The sequence below is a fragment of the Myotis myotis genome, unplaced genomic scaffold (assembly GCF_014108235.1).
Source record: "Myotis myotis isolate mMyoMyo1 unplaced genomic scaffold, mMyoMyo1.p scaffold_m19_p_3, whole genome shotgun sequence".
Lineage (NCBI taxonomy): Eukaryota > Metazoa > Chordata > Mammalia > Chiroptera > Vespertilionidae > Myotis > Myotis myotis.
Window position 1 is genome coordinate 80,206,241 of NW_023416335.1, and position 20,624 is coordinate 80,226,864.

At 37.2% G+C, this 20,624-nt stretch overlaps 1 protein-coding gene across 5 annotated transcripts in view; it reads left to right on the forward strand.

The window, feature by feature from the left end:
* Window positions 1-20,624, forward strand: part of NAA16 (N-alpha-acetyltransferase 16, NatA auxiliary subunit) — a 92,172-nt gene that overhangs the window by 70,049 nt on the left and 1,499 nt on the right. For all 5 annotated transcript variants that reach the window (XM_036296718.1, XM_036296720.1, XM_036296719.1 and 2 more), the window contains 9 exons: window positions 2,055-2,224; window positions 2,569-2,721; window positions 3,674-3,802; window positions 9,458-9,671; window positions 10,381-10,574; window positions 13,130-13,238; window positions 13,957-14,055; window positions 14,392-14,535; window positions 18,971-19,068. In XM_036296718.1, coding sequence (XP_036152611.1) covers window positions 2,055-2,224; window positions 2,569-2,721; window positions 3,674-3,802; window positions 9,458-9,671; window positions 10,381-10,574; window positions 13,130-13,238; window positions 13,957-14,055; window positions 14,392-14,535; window positions 18,971-19,068 — 1,310 coding nt within the window. The remainder of the gene's footprint in view (window positions 1-2,054; window positions 2,225-2,568; window positions 2,722-3,673; window positions 3,803-9,457; window positions 9,672-10,380; window positions 10,575-13,129; window positions 13,239-13,956; window positions 14,056-14,391; window positions 14,536-18,970; window positions 19,069-20,624) is intronic.

Sequence of the window (20,624 nt, forward strand, 5' to 3'; positions counted from 1 at the left end):
TTTGTTGAAAGGTTATTTGTCTTGTGGAATGTCCCATATTCTGGATTTGGCTGATTTGCTTTCTCATGGTATCATGTAATATATTTTGCTATCATCCATATTTCTTGTAAACTTATAGTTAGATTTACAGGCTTGATTAGAATCAGGTTCTATTTGAGTACTTCATATGTGATGCATTGTGCTCCTGTTATATCACAACTTGAGGCAGAAGATACTCTGTCTCTTTGTAATGTTAAGGTTGGTCAGGGTTTAGACCAGCCGTGGGCAAACTACGGCCTGCGGGCCGGATCCGGCCCGTTTGAAATGAATAAAACTAAAAAAAAAAAAAAACCATACCCTTTTATGTAATGATGTTTACTTTGAATTTATATTAGTTCACACAAACACTCCATCCATCCTTTTGTTCCGGCCCTCCGGTCCAGTTTAAGAACCCATTGTGGCCCTCGAGTCAAAAAGTTTGCCCACCCCTGGTTTAGACAGTGCCAGCCTGATCTACCCATTAAAGCATTCCTCATTGGCCTCTCACCTAATGGTTTCAGCAGCCACTGAGAATCTTTGCCCCAATCCCTTATTCAAATCATCATTTCTTCTGTATTTATTAGTTAGAAATGTTATAAAGAGCTTCCCCTCATCAAATATTCAGTTCCTCTGAACTATAGTTTATGGAGGAGGAACAAGATAAATGCTGGGCTCTTTGCCTTTCTTTATTATTTGTGTTTTAATTTATAGTAATTTGTGTGTTTGCATGTTGTTGTTTTATTTGGTAGCTAGTCTAGATGACCTGAGTTTTTCTGATGTAGTATGGGTAAATTCTCTTTTTCATTCTTTTTTCCTCATTTTATACCTGTAAAATTTAGCCAATTCTGTAATCTATTTTGAGAGCTTGGTGTTTATTTCTTTATTTACTCTATTGTAGCTTGAGGATACAGTATGGGTAACAGCTGATTGTATGTGAGTGTTGTTGTCACATAGGGTTACTTCTACCTTGTCAGGAAAGTATCCTATATAATAAAGAGCTAATGTGCAAATGGTTGACATGCCCTCGTGCCGGGGCTGGGGGACCTGAGGTCATGTTCCCCGCCCGGTGGGGCTTGACAGGGACCTGAGGCTGTGCCCCATGCCCTGTGGGGCTTGATGGGGTTGGGGCTGGCCAGGTCTGGGTCTTGCGTGATTTCGAGGTTCACACAGGTGTGCAGGGACTTGACTCTGGGTCCCACGGCATGCCCCAGACTGACAGGAGGGAGATTTTCATATACATCTTACTATTTTTCTTTCATCTCTGACACTTCTATTATAGAGAAAGGGCAAATAGCAATATTAAAATATTTCCTGTAATTAAATTCCTTTTAATGTGCACGAATTTTGTGCACCCGGCCACTAGTCTATATATATAAAAGGCTAATATGCAAAGTGTCCCCTTGGGAGTTCGACCGCTTGCTATGATGTGTGCTGACCACCAGGGGGCGGCGCGGAATGAAGGAAGGCCCTGGCTGGCAGCCAGAAGGCCCCGATCAGTCCTGATTGCCGGCCAGGCCTAGGGACCCTACCCATGTACGAATTTCATGCACCGGGCCTCTAGTCTTCTTCATACTCTTCAACTTTGGGTTTCCCTGATTTAGTGTTGAAGCCTAGACAATGTTAAGCCCTGGCAGTTCTTGCCTTTGTGGAAGTCTTGCAGTGGTAGTTAGGGACATTTTTTCTCCTATCTATTTTCCTTGACTTTTCCTGGGTCTGCTGTCTTACGTGCCCAGCCTTGAGAATTCGTAGTTAGATTGATTTACCTTCTTTCTTCAGAACTTTCTTTGGAGTGAGGGTGGGGTTAGAAGCTTATGAAACCAGTATCTTATTTCTTTGCTTGGCTGCTACTTTTTGAACTTGATGGCAAGAAGTCATACCTCTTTCTGTTGAAATTGGTTATTTTGCTGGCTTTTTACTGTTTATTATTATAACAATTTTTTATTTCATTATGCTTTGGGGCAGAGAAAGTATCTGATATCCTTTATTCTTTACTTTGCCTTCTTCCCTATAATAATTTTATATTTGTTTGATTGCAGAAAATGGGGAGAAGGAGCCCCCAACAACACTACTCTGGGTTCAGTATTTCCTGGCACAGCACTTTGATAAACTTGGGCAATATTCTTTGGCTCTGGATTATATTAATGCTGCAATTGCTAGTACTCCAACTCTAATAGAATTATTCTATATGAAAGCAAAAATTTACAAGGTAAAATCCTAGACATATTTTTTGAATAATTGAAAAATTTAACCACTTAAGAACTCTTGGAGTTATTTTTCTGTAGAAATAACTTTTATGGAACCCTGATAATCTATTTTTCATACTCTAATAATCCTAAAGAGTTTTAGGTTGCATATTTTTATACTCAGTGTTAATCATTTGATTCAGCTCTTAGTAAGTGTGAATTTTAATTTATCTAAAGATTTCTAGATAAATTTTACAGAAATGGCACCAAATTTCTAATTTGTTTTTCTAAACTGTTGTTATTTGTATTGTATCCATATTCTCTTAATCATAAACTATAATTTCTGTAATATTTTAATCTCTTAAAGCATATAGGTAATCTCAAAGAAGCTGCAAAGTGGATGGATGAAGCGCAGTCTTTAGATACGGCTGATAGATTCATAAATTCCAAATGTGTAAAATATATGCTTCGAGCAAATATGATAAGAGAAGCAGAGGAAATGTGCTCCAAGTTCACAAGGGTAGGAAATAGCATGTAATGATGAGTCAGTAAAATTAAACTTCACTACTGTGGTGATTTTTGAAGTTTGCCACTAAAGTTCTTGAGAATTCATTTTTGTTATTTTTTTAAATCCCATTTAGCTTGTATCCTATGTATGGTTTCTTACAGAGAAGGTTGAGTGTCTGTGTGTGTGTGCATGTGCTTCTGGGGGGAATGGTTAAAAAACAATAGCAGGAGCAGCCCTGGTTGGGCGGCTCAGTTGACTAGAGCATCCTTCCGTAAACTAAAAAATTGCGTGTTCGATTCCCAGTCAGGGCACATGGAAACATACCTAGGTTTTGAGTTTGATCCCCAGTCAGGGTGTGTATGGGAGGCAACCAATCGGTGTTTCTCTCATGTAGATTTTTTTGTTTGTTTGTTCCTTTTTCCTCTCTCTCTTCCTCTCTCTCTCTAAAATCAGTAGAAACATATCCTTGGGTGAGGATTAAAAATAAAAAAGCATTAGCAGAAGCAACCTAACTTTATACAAAAACTAGAGGCTCGGTGCATGAAATTCGTGCGGGGGGGGGGGTGTCCCTCAGCCTGGCCTGCACCTTCTCCAATCTGGGACCCCTCGGGGGATGTCTGCCTGCCAGCTTAGGCCCTGTCGCAATCTGGGATCTCTTGCTCCTTACTGCTCGGCTCGCTGCTCCTTACTGCTCCATATGTCTTCTGGCTGAGCGGTGCTCCCCCTGTGGGAGCACACTGATCACCAGGGGGCAGCTCCTGCGTTGAGCGTCTGCCCACTGGTGGTCACTATGCATCATAGCAACCGGTCGTTCTGGTCGTTCCGCCATAATGGTTGATTAGGCTTTTATTATATAGATTGCTATTGTCATAATATTTGTAGCTATAGTTGTAAAAGAGAAAATGAGATATTTTGAATCTCTTTTATTACTTGCTTCTTATATTAATGAATGCTTGTATTTTAGGAAGGAACATCTGCCATGGAAAATCTAAATGAAATGCAGTGTATGTGGTTTCAAACAGAGTGCATTTTAGCTTATCAGCGTTTGGGGAGATATGGGGATGCCTTGAAAAAATGCCATGAAGTAGAAAGGGTAAGTTGATAGAATTTTGACTTTATTTTTCTCTTGTAAAGTGATGGAAAAAAGCAGTTATTTTTCTACATGGGATCATCTACCTTTTTTATCTACTTTGGAAATTTCACTGTGAAAATTCTTGACCTTTAGTCTTTCAAACATTCAGAGGTTGTGAATAAATGATTGCTTTTATTTATCTTCATATGGTTATGATTTCAACATCTCCATATTTTTGTCTAAAGGAAGAAGTAAAGGATTAATTTAGTAAGTCATTATTGCTATTAATAACATATATTCAAAATCTCTATTCCCTAATCGGGCCATTATTTGATTTTCATTACTAGCCTAGAAGGACACACGAGCTGATGGCCATCTCTTTTCCCTTTATGTCAGGATCTGCTCAGTAGTCAGCCTCTCTCCAGTTTGTCTTCCCGGGATATTTGTTCTCACATTCAGCACTTTGTACAGCAGTCTGTGACTGATTTGCAGGCTTATTTTTATTACTTGCTTTTAGGATGATGTGTGTGATGTGCCTTAGTGAGGGGCCTTTTCTTTTCCTTTGTGTGAATTTTGTTTCCTGTTCTTTGTCATCTCTGAAGCACTCTCCTTCCAAATGGACAACAGGAGGAAAAGAGCCACAAATGCACCCCTGAGGCAGTCCTCAGCAGCCCTCAGTTGGGCTCAATCGGCACCACTGTTCCCATGCTGACGCAGTATTAAACCGCAGGCATCATAGTCAGGTGAGCCTGAAGTCTGCACTCTGGCAGTCACTTTGGCCTTTTTCCCATATGAAATTTCTGAGGTTACCCAAAGGAAAGGCTAAATTTTAGGGGGTGGCTTTTGATGGGAACTGGAGCTAGGATTATACCTGAGCCCTTTTATAAATTACCTAGTTTTTGCTTTGTTTTCTTTTCTTTTTAAGCCTGGGCTTGATGGTTATATCTCTGGGAACTATTTTCATCTCCTTGAAAATATAAAGCCCTTGGATGATAAGTGAACTATTCAGGAAATATCCAAATTTTGTGTAAATCAGGCTCTTCTGTGATACAAACATAGATCACTAGCTTGATGACTGTTACTTTAAAACATTGTTTGTAATTAGGAAAGATCCATTTTTCACTAACCAAGACATTCTTGGTGCGAGACAGATTGTTTACTTATGGATCAGTAATTCCAGCAGGGCCATAACTGGAAATTTATTAGATTTTCTGTGAAAATGAAATTTGAATATCCTTAGGATCATTATAATTATGAACTTTCCAGCTTCATTCCATTCCTCCTAACATTAATAACTATATTACTAATTGCTTTTTAATATTTTTGAAGGTTGTTAGACTATGATTTCATTACTAGGTTTTATTTAGATATTTTACCTTGAATTTTTAGTGATTTTGGCTGAGTAACATGAAGTAAAATTCTGTAATGTCAGAGATTAAGTACAGTTGACCCTTGAACATTGAGGGCCCTTGGGGCGCTAACCCCTTTGCAGTTGAAAATCATCCTATAACCACTGTCTGTCCTTTGCATATGTGGATTTCAAACCATGGATCAAAAATAGAGTTGATCTTTGAACAACATGGGTTTGAACTGCACAGGTATTCTTTATACACAGATTTTTAAAAATTATAAAAACCTATGTTCAAGAATCAGCTGTACTTCTAGTTCAAAAAACATGATTTGACAAAGCATTTTTGAAGAAAAAAAGTATAGGAAATCATTGGTTGAGATTAAAACAGGGCAAAAATCATAACCATCTGGTCATTGTACATAATTATTATTGCTAGAATCTCTATTGTATTTAGGATTTGCCTTTGGTGCTTTAGAGTAGAAGAAACTAGAAGCAGATAAACAAGAGCCTATTCTTATGTTACTTGTTAGTCTTTTCATAGTGAATTCATACTGAAAGTAAGACGTAACTCATCTAGTGATTATATATGAGTGCCTAATACAAATAGGGTGATTAAAACTTGTTGACTGACTCTGCTTCTAAAATTAATTTCTAATATAATTAATGTAATCTAAAAAATTCTTAATGATGTAATTGTAAGGATTTAGGAGTAATTACTGAATTAAAAGATTTATCATGATAGGTATCTGCACGAGTTACTTTTGTTCCTGAGTTTAAAATACTTTAGTAAAGAAATGAGCACCTTTCAAAAATAAAATTTTGTAGTTTACTCTCTAAATAAAAGGTTAGTTAATAGAGAAGTTCAAATAAGGGGCTAAGCTAAGTCTTGTGCCTTTTAGAACTCCTTCCAGCATTCTTTCTTTGAGGCAGTTTCAGTTGGAATACATATTGCTGTGAGCTCTTACTAACTGGATTTGAAATGTTAGAATTCTAGAATGGCCCAGTGTAGTACTTTTTCTGTCTTTATCTTGCCCCCCTTATAGGATTTTAGGATTATGTATACAGGTTATATAGAGAGAGTCTAACTCAATATGATGTTTAGAACTTGAGTTTTATTCAACGCAAAGCAAAACAACTGTCTTTAAAATATTGGATATAAACTTGTGCTCAGAATAAAATTTTAAACTATTTTATCTTTCAAGAATTGAATTTTCGCCTGGCCGGCGTGGCTCAGTGGTTGAGCATCAACCTGTGAGTCAGGGGATCATGGTTTGATTTCTGGTCAGGGCACATGCCTTGGTTGCAGGCTTGATCCCCAGTATGGGACGTGCGGAAGGCAACCAATCAGTGATTATCTCTCATCATTGATGTTTCTATCTCTCTTTCCCTCTCCCTTCCTTTCTGAAATCAATTTTAAAAAGACCTGAATTTTCTTTTCCCGTTTTTCAGATTGATTTTATTTTAGTGTACTGATTTGTACTGAAACAGAGCAACAATACATATTTTGAAAACTTTTTGATAAGATGTAGGATTTCTGATAGCTCACAACTATAGGAAGTTCATAACTTTTATCTTCTAGTGCATCCTAATCTTTATCAAATTGACACATGCTTTATAATGGCAGATTCTCTCTATATAAAGAAAATAGTGTTGCTTATTATCCTCTTTGGTCTAGTTATTACTATATTTTAATTCCAGAGGTTTTTGTTGTATTTCTGTGTGTGGGTTCTCATTAGTCTACTCCAGTAACTCTGAGAAGGAATGGGTAGATGAATCTGGGTCAGAAGCGAGGGCCTCGTAGCAAATGCCTAATGAAAACCACATCCTTAAGCTCTGAATAGTATTTCTTACTTCTTTGCTGACTTGTCTTACTTTGATTCAAGCCTAACTTTGGAATTTAAGCAATTCCTGCATTACTACTTCCTATCACTAAGAAAAAGAAAGAGAAAGAACTAGTGTTTATGATGAGGGGAGAATTGAGTTAGGGCATAAACAGTATGTTAAAATTTGGGTACCTAGAGTCTATGGTGAGCTAAGTGATCTTATCATGTTCATGTTTGATCAAAGTGCAGGAAAACTAACTTTATCTGTTTGTGTTACCTAGTATATTTTTATGTTTTATAAATTTGGAGATCTGAAAGTCAACCCAAGATGTGGTACAAGGGAGATATTTGTGGTAATTAGACATTATGTATCTTGATTGTGGTATTGGTTACTCGAATCTAAAAAACTGTACACACAAGTTGTACCAATGCCAGTCTTTTGGTTTTGATATTGTAGTATAGTTAGTTCTGTAGGATGTAGCCTTTTGGGGGAAACTGAGGGAAGAGTGTATAGAACATCTCCATACTACCTTGCAACTTCCTCTGTATCTATAATTATTCCAAATAAAAAGTTAAAAAATAGAAAATCAACCTAAGATTATTTAGTTGTTTTTAAGTAGGATTCTCCAAACATGGTTTCTTCCAAAAGCAAAATTATTTTGTAGTACCTATGTTTTCAAGTTTAATCTAGTCATATCTGGTCTACCACCATTAGTTTATTTATTATAGAGTGATCAACATCCAAGTTTGGAGGGCTCAGCAAGTTCCTGAGACACAAGGTTTTCAGTGGAAAAACTGAAAGCCTTAGGCAAAGTGGATAAGTTGGTTACCCTATTTATGGAAGACATTAACTGGAGAGAGGCAGCCTGTGGGCTGTTACTGATAAAGAGGAGGCTTTAAATGTTTGTGATTCCTTCTGAGACTTGACTTAAAAAAATCTATGTTTACTAATGCTGGTAGGAATATCTCTTGAAACGTGCTGCTTCTCAGCCTAAAAAAGGTCCTGTAACCTCTTAAAGTTTTTATCTCCATGAATTTTGGCACTGCAATTTTCCTCAGTCAGCTTTATTGAATTTTAAGATATTCTTACTGTGCTAGACATAACTTGATTGACATTAAAGAAGATCATGAACAACTTTATGAAATATATAATTCTTTTTTTTAAAAAAAACAAGCTCGCTATTTATGAATTGGTTTGTGTTATTGATGGGAGGAATGCAATTTTCAAATATAATAACATTAAAGCATGGTTCTTGAAGTAGTAAATAAAACTAATATGTTCATTTTTTTTCTATTGTGTACATTTTCCACATTGTGTACTCTTATCTTAAAATTCTTCTTTTAAAATCTCAGGTACTTAATGTAATTCTGTGTATGGTGTGTTTCTAATTACTAAGACAACTAAAATTATCAAATGATATGGACACTAATGTGTCCTCTTGCCTGGTGAGTTACTAGGCCCCAGGATAGAGGGAATATGAAGGGTAGAAGAGCTTGCTCTGTATTGGTGTGTTGAATCATTATTTTTTCTGTTTTTGGAGAAGCTACTAATAAAGTAGGAGGGGAAAAAAAGCAGGCAGAGATGCATGTAGGGAAGAAAATAAAAGTATAAATTGTTTGTAGGGAGTTAATCTTCTCCTTTCTATGTAAGAAATTGGTGCTTAAACTTTTGGGGGGCCATGGACCCTTTGAAATTAGATGAAAGCTTCAAGCTCTTTCCTTAGGAAAATGTTATTAGGTTTATACATAGGCTTCAGACTAAGAACCTTTGCTAAAATGGAATGTAGGTAGATTAATGGTAGCTTATTGAGCGAGAGAAACCCATAATGCTCTGTTTGTATAGCAGTTCACAGCTTAGAATGAACTTTAAAGTATGCTCTTATTTGATCTTTAACAACCTTATGAAATTGGCAATATAGATGTTATTCCTAACTTAAGTAATCCAGGATCTAGATAATTGAGGTCACATGCCTGATCAGCACCTGGTCTCTTGAATTGGCCAATATTGTGCTTATTGAGTGTCTGCTGTGTTGGGCCTTGTGCCAGGCAGTAGAGATAGACATGACAAGGCCTACTCTTGAAGAGCTCATAGTTGAGCAGAGCAGTTTGATTTGTAGACATTTTATGTCAATCTATCGTATATAGTCTTCAGTCAGAGCTGTTTAACTCTGCCATGCCGATGTTTAAAGAATACCGAGGAGAAATGTTTCATTAAAACTAAAATATCAGTACATGCTAATTTCCAGGCTTAAAAATCTGACTTATTACATAGAAATTGAGTATCATCACAAAATGTGATTTCTAGTGAATGATCATCAATTGTAGAAAGAAACTTCACTTATATGCAAAGAACTTGTTATCCTTCATAGTGTTAAACACTGAAGAGGGCAAATAAGTGAAATTGTGACTGTTAAAAATGTTTTGGGGGCTTTTTATGATTTTCTTTTCAGAAGTAGACATTATTGACAATGTAAGAAATAATTTTGTGGTTTTGTTTTTAAGCATTTTCTTGAGATAACTGATGATCAATTTGACTTCCATACATACTGCATGAGAAAGATGACTCTTCGTGCCTATGTTGATCTTCTGAGATTAGAAGATATGCTCAGAAGACATGCCTTCTATTTCAAGGCTGCTAGATCAGCAATTGAAATATACTTGAAATTGTATGATAACCCCTTAACCAATGAAAACAAACAACAAGAAATAAATTCAGGTAACTGAGAAAGAACTATTTTTTAAAATTTGAAAAGAACACTACATTTAAGAATGTTATTAGTATAAACAATCCATAGAAAAGTACATTATCAAATGGATGTGAAGACTGTGTGTGTGTGTGTGTGTGTGTGAGAGAGAGAGAGAGAGAGAGAGAGAGAGAGAGAGAGAGAGAGAGAGAAAGAAATTGGGGGAAGACTTAGAAAAAGCGACAGGATGATGTTCTGTAGCTGATGCTTCTTAATCACCCCAATGCAATGACTTGGAATCTTTATTTTTATCTTCAGTAAGGCCAATTCAGGAAAAATAGAAATGTCTATTGGTTAGGCTCTTTAACATCATTATTATTATTATTAGTTTGTAATTGAAAAAGGCTTTGAGCTCCTTAGGGAAAAATAATTATTCTTACAACTTCTAGTATCTAATAATGCTAATGAGAATATATAGCTTTTATTCACTAAAATGTTAATATCTAGGAATATTTGAAAAATAGCATAGAGGCAAGTTTCTGATCTTTTATTTGTGATATTTATGTGGTGTCTAGAGATCGTAAGTGTGCTTATATACACTGTCTTATCCTTGAAATACTCTTAAGAGAGTAGTTGCTATCATCAGCCCCAAAAAGCTATATTAATAGTTTGTATTGTATAAGAATATGAGAAAAAATGGAAACATTGACTCAGAATGTTTATGCATTTGGATATTTATAGAAAACCTGTCAGCTAAAGAATTGAAGAAAATGCTTAGCAAGCAGAGAAGGGCTCAGAAAAAGGCTAAATTAGAAGAAGAGAGAAAGCATGCGGAAAGGGAACGTCAACAAAAAAATCAAAAGAAAAAAAGGGATGATGAAGAAGAAGAAGCCAGTGGTCTCAAAGAAGAACTTATACCTGAAAAATTAGAAAGGGTGAGATGAATTTATTATGTTAATTTGGTAAAATTTATGTTCTGTTCTGGCTATAAACATGTTTTATTTAAGTTTATAAATCAGAAGCCATTTGTAACATTGTTAAAAAATATATTTTTATGATTTCAGAGAAAGAGAGAGATAGAAACATCAATGATGAGAGAGAATCATTGATTGGCTGCCTCCTACATGCCCTCTACTGGGGATCAAGCCTACAACCCAGGCATGTGCCCTTGACCAAAATTGAACCTGGGACGCTTCAGTCTGCAGGCCAACGCTCTATCCACTCAGCCAAACTGGCTAGGGCCATTTGTAACATTACAAATGATATGCTATAAATAATTTTTGAGTGATAATATGCGAATTTTGCTAAAGCATATTATACATAGAATTATAGATGTGGTAGGCAGAATTATGACCCTCCAAAGGTGTCTGTGTTCTAAACCCTGGACCCTATGACTATATTAAATTTACATGGCAAAGGGGAATGAAGGTGGCAAATGGAATTTAAGGTTATAATTAGCTGGCCTTAAGATGGGAGATTAGCCTGGATTATCCAGGTGGGCTTAATGTAAATTCACAAGAGGCCCTTAAAAGTGGAAGAGGAAAGAAGGTAGGAGTGGTGTGAAAAGGACTCCACCCCCTGTTGCTGGCCTAGAAGGTGATGGGAGGGATGGGAAGAAGGCAGCTATAAGCAAAAGAATGTAGGCAGCCTTGAGAAGCTGAAAAACACATTAAAACATGTTCTCTCTTAGAGCCTCTGAAAGAGAGTGCAGTCTGGCTGACACTTGATTTTAAATCCAGAGAGACCCATATTTAACTTTTAACCTACAGAACTGCAAGATAATAAATTTGTGTTGTCTTAAGACGTTAAATTTTGTTAATTTGTTATAGCAGCAGTACAGTTATCTATTATATATGGAAGCATTTCATATATCTTGCTAGGTATGTGTTAGCTACAAAGAATTAGTTCTTGCCCTGGCCGGTTTGGCTCAGCGGATAGAGCGTTGGCCTGCGGACTCAAGGGTCCCAGGTTCGATTCTGGTCAAGGGCATGTATCTTGGTTGCAGGCACATCCCCAGTGGGGAGTGTGCAGGAGGCAGCTGATCGATGTTTCTCTCTCATCGATGTTTCTGACTCTCTGTCCCTCTCCCTTCCTCTCTGTAAAAATCAATAAAATATATATTAAAAAAAAAAAAGAATTAGTTCTTCATCTCCAGGATTTAATTATTCAGGGACTAGATTTAGGGAAATATTTTTTTTTCCTGTTTTATTTACTGTGAATTTTTAATTTGTTCTTACTTTTTAATTTGTAATACTTTTTCTCTGTTATTTGATACAATTATATTTGTCTCCTTACTTTATATGTTTGTAGTATAAGGGGCTATAATAAACTTGGTGTATTATCTCCTTCAGTTGGTTAAATAAAAAGATCTGTTGCAGGGATTCAGAACAAGTCACTCCAACATGTGCCTAAAGGCAACCAAGACCTTGTAGACTTAAGAGAAATTCTGCCTCTTTTAACTACCTAGAACAGGGGTTCTCAACCTGTGGGTCGCGACCCCTTTGGGGGTCAAATGACCCTTTCACAGGGGTCGCCTAAGACCATCGGAAAACACATATATAATTACATATTGTTTTTGTGATTAATCACTATGCTTTAATTATGTTCAATTTGTAACAATGAAAATACATCCTGCATATCAGATATTTACATTACGATTCATAAGGTAGCAAAATTATAGTTATGAAGTAGCAACGATAATAATTTTATGGTTGGGGGTCACCACAACATGAGGAACTGTATTAAAGGGTCGTGGCATTAGGAAGGTTGAGAACCACTGACCTAGAAGAATCGAATTAGGGGCCTTTCCCATAGTAAGAGATTATCAGAGATTACCTTTTTTGACCTCTCTATATAGCAGGGCAAACTACTAATTATTAAACATCTGCTCTTCTTACCTTCCTCCTTTCTGAAGACTCGAGGTGGTCCTTAACTCAGAATGTCATATATACCTCATTTTCCCTTTCTGTCTTTGAACCTTTCATGTATGTGGGATCTCTGTCTCATGTATACAGGGTTCCCATATGTATGTATGTAATGTATGTATGTATGTATGTATGGTATGTAATTAAATTTGGGCATTTTCTCTTGTTAATTTGTCTCATGTTTATTTGATTATTAGACCAACAGAAAAACCTTGAGGTTAGAGGAGAGTTTCTTCTTAGTACACACTGTAGAAATTATTTCAGATATGTGTTAATGTAAAATTTGGGGACAGCCCTAACCGGTTTGGGTCAGTGGATAGAGCATCGGCCTGCAGACTGAAAGGTCCCAGGTTCGATTCCGGTCAAGGGCATGTACCTTGGTTGCGGGCACATCCCCAGTAGGAGGTGTGCAGGAGGCAGCTGATCGATGTTTCTAACTCTCTATTCCTCTCCCTTCCTCTCTGTAACAAATCAATAAAATATATTTTTTTAAAAAATTGGGGGATAAATTTGACTTGTTTAGCTGTTTTTAAACTATAATAATTTTTCCTTCTGCTTCAAAATAGGTAGAAAGTCCATTGGAAGAAGCTATCAAGTTCCTCACACCACTTAAGAACCTTGCTGCTGATAACATTGACACTCATCTATTAGCATTTGAAATATATTTTAGAAAAGGTAATGGTTTGAGTTCAGTTTTTAATTATTTTTTATTTCTTTTTATCTTTAAATTAAATTTATTGGGATAACATTGGTTAAAAAGCCATACAGGTTTCAAGTGTGTACAACTCATCTGCATACTGCATCGTGTGCTCACCACCCAAAGTCAAGTCTTTTTCCATTCCCATTTTTCCCCCCTTAACCCGCTTCCATCTCCCCATCTCCCTTTTCCTCTGGCTATCACCATACTGCTGTCGGTCTGTGTGTGTGTATGTGTGTGTGTGTGTGTGTGTGTGTGTGTGTGTATACATATACATATATATTTCTTAATCTCTTAACCTTTTTTCATCTAGCCACCCTTAATTATATTGGTGGCCATATTCAATATAATCTTGTCCATTAGATCTATTTTTGTTTTTAGGGTTCCATTTCAACCTTCCAAAAATAATCTTAATCCTTTTTTCTTTGCTACTCAAAATTTTACTGGGTAATAACTTAGAATATTATAATCAAATCCATTTTAAGAATAGTTTAAATAATCAAAATGTTTATCTAAAGCATTTCTTCATGATATTTTATGCTTTTCTTTAGAAAATTAAAGTTGTCCTTGAATTTTGCTTATAAATATTATAGGAAAGTTAACGTTTTGTTACTGTATTTTAAGTGAGGCTAAAATAAAGTGAATAAAGTATCAGACATAAATACTGATCCTATTTATTTATTTTTTCTGACACAGGGAAGTTTCTGTTAATGTTGCAGTCTGTCAAACGAGCTTTTGCCATAGACAGTAATAACCCATGGTTACATGAATGTCTAATTAAATTTTCTAACTCTGGTAAGTATAAACAAGATAACATTTATGTAAAAGCAGATGTGACAATTTAGCTATCTTTCATTAAGCTGCACATTAAAAGACTTACAAATTGTAAAGCAAAGAAAAAGATAATGTTTACAAAAAGCATTTAAAGGAAGGTAAGTTTATAAATTAAACATGCTGCAAAGATAATGCTAGAAATTAGTGCATTTTTAAGCTAGAATGTATTTATATTCCAAAGGAGCAATAATATTTTCACTTTGTAAAATATATCGAGCTTAATAAATGTATTTCAACTGATTTTGTTTCAAGGAACTGACCTAAATTTTTAAAATTTTCAAATATTTGTTTTTATAGTGTCTAACCATAGTAATCTTCCAGACATTGTGAACAAAGTTCTATTTCAAGAAATGCAGAAGCTATTTTTCAACAAGGATTTGAAAAGTTTTAATGAGGATTTTCTCAAACATAATGCTACCTCTCTTCAGCATTTACTTTCAGGTTGGTATTTAAATCCTAGGGTTAAAATGTTTATGGAAAAAAGTTAGAATGTGATTTTAGAAAAAAGTTTGGAAAGATGTTTAACTTCACTAATTATCAGAGATAAATAAACACTATGGATGCCCTCTTTCACCACTCTTGTTCAACGTAGTTCTGGAAGCCTGGCCATCAGATAAGAAGAAGAAATAAAAGGCATCCAAATTGGAAAGGTGGAAGTAAAACTCTCATTATTTGCAGACGACATGATGCTGTACATAGAAAACTCTAAAGACTCCATCAAAAAACTATTAGATTTAAATGAGTTTGGCAACGTAGCAGGATACAAAATTAACACCCAAAAATCCATAGCAGTTTTATATACTAATAATGAATTCTCAGAAAGAAAAACCAAAAAAAAAAAAAATCCCATTTACCATCACAACAAAAAAATTAAGATACTTAGGAATAAACTTAACCAAGGAGGTAAAAGACCTGTACTCTGAAAACTATAGGACGCTGAAAAAAGAGATAGAGGAAGATATAAACAAGTGGAAGAATATACCATGTTCATGGGTTGGTAGAATCAACATCATTAAAATGTCCGTTTTACCCAAAGCAATCTATGATTCAATGCAATCCCTATTAAAATACCAACAGCATATTTCACAGACCTAGAACAAACTCTTTAAAAATTTATATGGAACAAAAAATGACCCCAGATAGCTGCAATAATCTTGAGAAAGAAGAACAAAGTTGGAGGCATCACAATACCAGATATCAAGTTATACTATAAAGACACTGTACTCAAAACAGCCTGGTATTGGCATAAGAACAGGTATATAGATCAATGGAACAAAACAGAACCCAGAAATTGACCCAAGCCACTATGCTCAATTAATATTTGGCAAAGGAGGCAAGATCATACATTGGAGCAGAGACAGTCTCTTCAATAAAATGGTGTTGGGAAAATTGGACAGGTACATAAAAAAAATGAAACTAGACTAACAGCTTACACCATACACAAGAATAAACTCAAAATGGATAAAAGACTTAAATGTAAGATGTGAAACCATAAAAGTTCTAGAATGGGTGGGCAACCTTTCTGTGAGTGCGTCCAAAACCAGCAAAATCTCTGATTCAAAATTTTTCTGCGTGCCAACCCTAATTTTTTGAGAACATGTTACGCCTACTTGAAATCTTTTAAGGTATACGTATGTGAAGAACCTTGAAGAAATAATAAAATTCATTCGAGCGACAAAAACACAGTATATGATGATGAAAAATACATTTATTTTTTAATGTATACATGTACACTGATAGTCCGACAGAAAACTTTATGATTCCGTTTGATATTATCAGTGGGACTTTTGCTGCTGCATCACTGATGACAGAGATTTTACATCAGGTTTATATTTCGTGACCTTCAGAGATGCACAAGCTCCTCCTTTCATCCGTCAGGCTACTCCTATTACGAGATTTAACAAAATTCATCACTGAGAACAAAGATTCACAAGCGTGTGTGGATGAAACCAAACCCTGGTCGGATCTAGGAAGGCAGGGAGAGTTAAGGCAGAGGCATAGAAATTGCTCTTACCCTCTCTTGTCAATCCATGTCTATGGTCTTTAAGATAACTTGTTATATAAAATTATTTATCTAAGATGCACTTACACTGAATTTATATGAAAAATATAGAAGTTGATATTAAGAAAAAAATTGTAAATGGGAGATTATAAGATAGGGTTTCGCGTGCCAGCAAAAGTTACTGGCGTGCCATGTTTGGCACGCGTGCCAGGGGTTGCCCACCCCTGTTCTAGAAGAAACCATAAGCACCAAAATCTCAGACTTTGCTCGTAGCAGTATGTTTACCAATACATCTCCTAGGACAATGGAAACTATGGAGAAAATAAGCAAATGGGACTACATGAAAATGAAACCATCAACAAAATAGCAAGAGAGCCTACGACATGGGAGAACATACTTGCCAATGATATCCTAACATATATATAAAGAGCTAGATGCCCCAACCGGTGACCAGCCACCATGAAGTGCATGGAGCACCTCTCGGTTCCTAGAGCGGGGAGCTTCCCGTAGCATCGCAGGGCGGCAGAGGCCATGCAATGGAGGCCAGGCTAGGCCTAGGGACCCTGACCATGCACGATTTTGTGTGTGCGCTAAGTTTCTAGTATCTGATAAGAGGTTAAGCTCCAAAATATATAGGGAACTCATACAACTTAAATGGAAGACAAACAGTCCAATCAAAAAATGGGCAAAGGATATAAATAGACACTTCTCCAAAGTGGACATGCAGAAAGTCAGGAGATGTGAAAAAAATCTTTGAAGTCACGAGAGATGTAAATTAAAACTACAATGAGGTATCGCCTCACACTTGTCAGAATGGCTGTCATCAACAAATGACAAGTGCTGGTGAGGTTGTGGAGAAAAGGGAACTCTAGTACACTGCTGGATGGGAATGTAGACTAGTGCAGCCACTGTGGAAAACAGTATGGAGTTTCCTCAGAAAACTAAAAATGGAACTCCCATTTGACCCAGTGGTCCCCCATTTAGGAATATATCCCAAGAAACCCGAAACACTCATCAGAAAGAATATATGCACCCATATGTTCATAGCAGCACAGTTTACAATAGCTAAGTTTTAGAAAAAGCTTAAGTGCCCATCAGCAGTTGAGTGGATAGAATAATTGGTACATCTACACAATGGAATACTACGCAGCAATAAAAGAAACCCAAAACTTTTACCATTTGCAACAGCATGGGTGGACCTGGAGAATATTATGTTGAGTGAAATAAGCCAGTCAGAGGAAGATAAGTATCCTATGATCTCACTCATATGTGGAATCTAATGAACAAAATAAACTGATGATTGCTGGGGTCCAACCCCAGCAGGTCCAGGGGTTCCCAAAAGTGTAGACGGAGTCGGCGAAGAAGGAATTACACGGAGACAGCGTTCAGTTGATCAGCAGGCTAGCCAGGATCTCCAGCCAAGTTCTGGTCTGGATCTCCAGCCAAGTTCTGTTCAGGATCTCCAGCCAAGTTCTGGTTAGGATCTCCAGCCAGGTTCTGTGTCCATGTTCACTTGCTAGGTTCTCCAGCCAGGTTCTCCAGCCAGGTTCTGTAGCCATGTTCCCTCGCTATGTTCTCCAGCCAGGTTCTGTCCAGGTTCTCCAGCCAGGTTCAGTCACCAGGTTCTAGTCAGGTTCTCCTGCCATGTTCTATCCAGGTTCTGTAGCCAGGTTCTGTCTCTAGGTTCTTCAGCCAGGTTCTCTCACTAGGTTCTGTGGCCAGTTTCTGTCCAGGATCTTTTGCCATGTTCTCTCCAGCGAAGTTCTTCTGTCTCTAGGTTCTGTGTAGGTTCTGTGTCTAGGTTCTGTGTCTAGGTACCGTGTGCTGTTGTCTTGTTACATCTGTATTTATACCAGTAGATTCCAATCCTATCAATCTCTATTCCAAAGGTTAGGGCGTTTCTTATCTCCATTCCAGGGAGTAAAGATTATGTAGCTTAAGCATGATTGTTTGTAGTTAAAGTGATTAATTACCCACCTGTCACTTATTTAAGGGGTTTTATTCCCTCCCTAACTTCAGGGGAAAATCCCTACCTGGGGAAACAACCTTTCTCAGAGAGGTGGTTGTAGGTTCTTGCTGTTCATCACTTTGAATATTTCTTGCCACTCTCTTCTGGCCTGCATGGTTTCTGTTGAGAAATCAGCTGACAGTCGTATGGGTACTCCCTTGTAGGTAACTGACTGTCTTTCTCTTGCTGCTTTTTTTTTTTTAAAAATATATTTTATTGATTTTTTACAGAGAGGAAGGGAGAGAGATAGGAAGTCAGAAACATCGATGAGAGAGAAACATCGATCAGTTGCCTCCTGCACATCTCCTACTGGGGATGTGCCTGCAACCCAGGTACATGTCCTTGACCGGAATCGAACCTGGGACCTTTCAGTCTGCAGGCCGACGCTCTATCCACTGAGCCAAACTGGTTTCGGCAGGGTTTTATTTTTTGAAAGCTTTAAAAATTCTTTTCTTTGTGAATATGGAAATATTTTCCTATTGTCCCTCAACCACAGTCCTCTGATAATAATTTGTTTCTTAGATGTTTTATCAGGATATACTTTTTTAAAAATGATTGATTGATGCCACAGGGTAGCCTGTGTTTATATTTTGAGTTGGATCATTTTTTGGGGGGGGGGGGTGTTAAATCTGGTCTCCTGGTAAATGTTTAGCAACCATCTGTGTCCCCAACTATGAGTGGAATGTCACTGAATGGGACGTGGGAAGCGATGGCACAATTGCCTCCGGAGAGCTGTGGGAACCAGATCCAACCCACTGCTAATTAAATACTTGGGACCATATTTTAAGCCACTGGTTAATGTAAATTAAATCAAATGTTAGCCATCCATAGAAGTTTACTCATTTTGAAATGTCTTGGTATTTCAGGTGCTAAAATGATGTATTTTCTGGACAAGTCAAGGCAAGAGAAAGCAATCGCCATTGCCACTAGACTGGATGAAACTATAAAAGATAAAAATGTAAAAGTAAGATTTTTCACACTCATTTCCTCCCATTTTTTAAAAAATCACATGAGCATTTATTCCAATACTGTTGACAGTATGGGAGAGCACCAGGTCATCTACAAAAATCTACTCTGCAGTCCCCCCATAAGCCAGCTGCTTATATAGGGTAGGACAAGGATTGCTTGGGGAAGTAGGGATTACAGGCATGGGGAAGTAGGGATTACAGGCATGGGGAAGTAGGGATTACAGGCATGGGGAAGTAGGGATTACAGGCATGGGGAAGTAGAGATTACAGGCATGGGGAAGTAGGGATTACAGGCATGGGGAAGTAGGAGGCTGGGGTGGGACTCCATTGTTTGGGCAACAAGGTGGTTAATCTTCCCATAGGCAGTTCTTGAAGGAGAATGGTTCCAAGGTTGTTCCCCAGGTCCAAGGTTGACTTCCTGGTCCAAGGTTGACGCCCAGGGCCTGGGGCACACAACTTCCACCCTGGTCAGAATGTCCTTTCTTTAACCAACACAAGGCAATCATGGTTAACAGCATGATTAATACCTCCCATAACTGGATACTGAGTGATCTAACAAAACATGCCTTTACAACTTAATTCTTGAGTGGGCCTTCTGATTTATGTCTTGATTTGAATATTGTTAACGTTAAAAAAAAAAAAACATTGAAACCTGTAAAGAATTTTTGTGAGTTTATTTGAGCCCAACTGTCGACATATGCCGGGAAGCAGAACCTCAACAAATTGGGATACTGCTCCGGAGAATGGCGGGGTTACATCCGTATTTATACATTTCAATCAAAGGAGGAACATAGGTGGGCTACATGAAATTCATTGGTGACAGATTAAGGAGGAGGGATAAAGCAAAGCAGGGAAACCCCTGGGATTGGATAAAAAGTAAAATGACGGACACATACTTAGGTGGGTGCAGGAACAATTAACATGATGATGAAGGAATTTGTGGTATCTGTCCTGGGACCCAGCACACCTGGTTGTGCCCCAGGGGCTCCAGATACAGGGAAGTCACAAGTTACCCAGACATTTCAAGGGTATGTTATCATAGATGCAAAAAGACAGATAGGTTCAGTTAAGGTAAAGGTTGACCTTGTCAGTGAAGATACTGGCCTAGGACGTAACTGCCCACCATAACTGCTTTTAGTTAAACTTTAATTTCAGACCATCCTTTGTGGTTACTTTAGGTCTCTGAGTTTGCAAAACTGCCATGCAGGCCTCCCTTGAGCTTGTCGGGTCAGCATGTGGCCCTTTCGTCCACAATACCAGTTCTAATTAAGAGCTATATCACATTAGGCAAGTTACATCTCTTAGCTTCCTTTTTCTCATGTAGAAGATGAGGACGAAAATGCTACGTTGTAGAGTTGGTATAAGGGTTTACTGAAGTAATAAACTGAAATACTTACTGCCTGCCTGGCACATAGTAATCATTTAATATGTGGGAGCTATTGTTATTAATAAAGGACACTTTCATTTTAGTGATCACAGTTTCAGGGATTCACTTTTTCAAGTATTAGAATTTTACTGCTTTTTTAAGGCTTTGCAGAGTTTATTTTTAAAA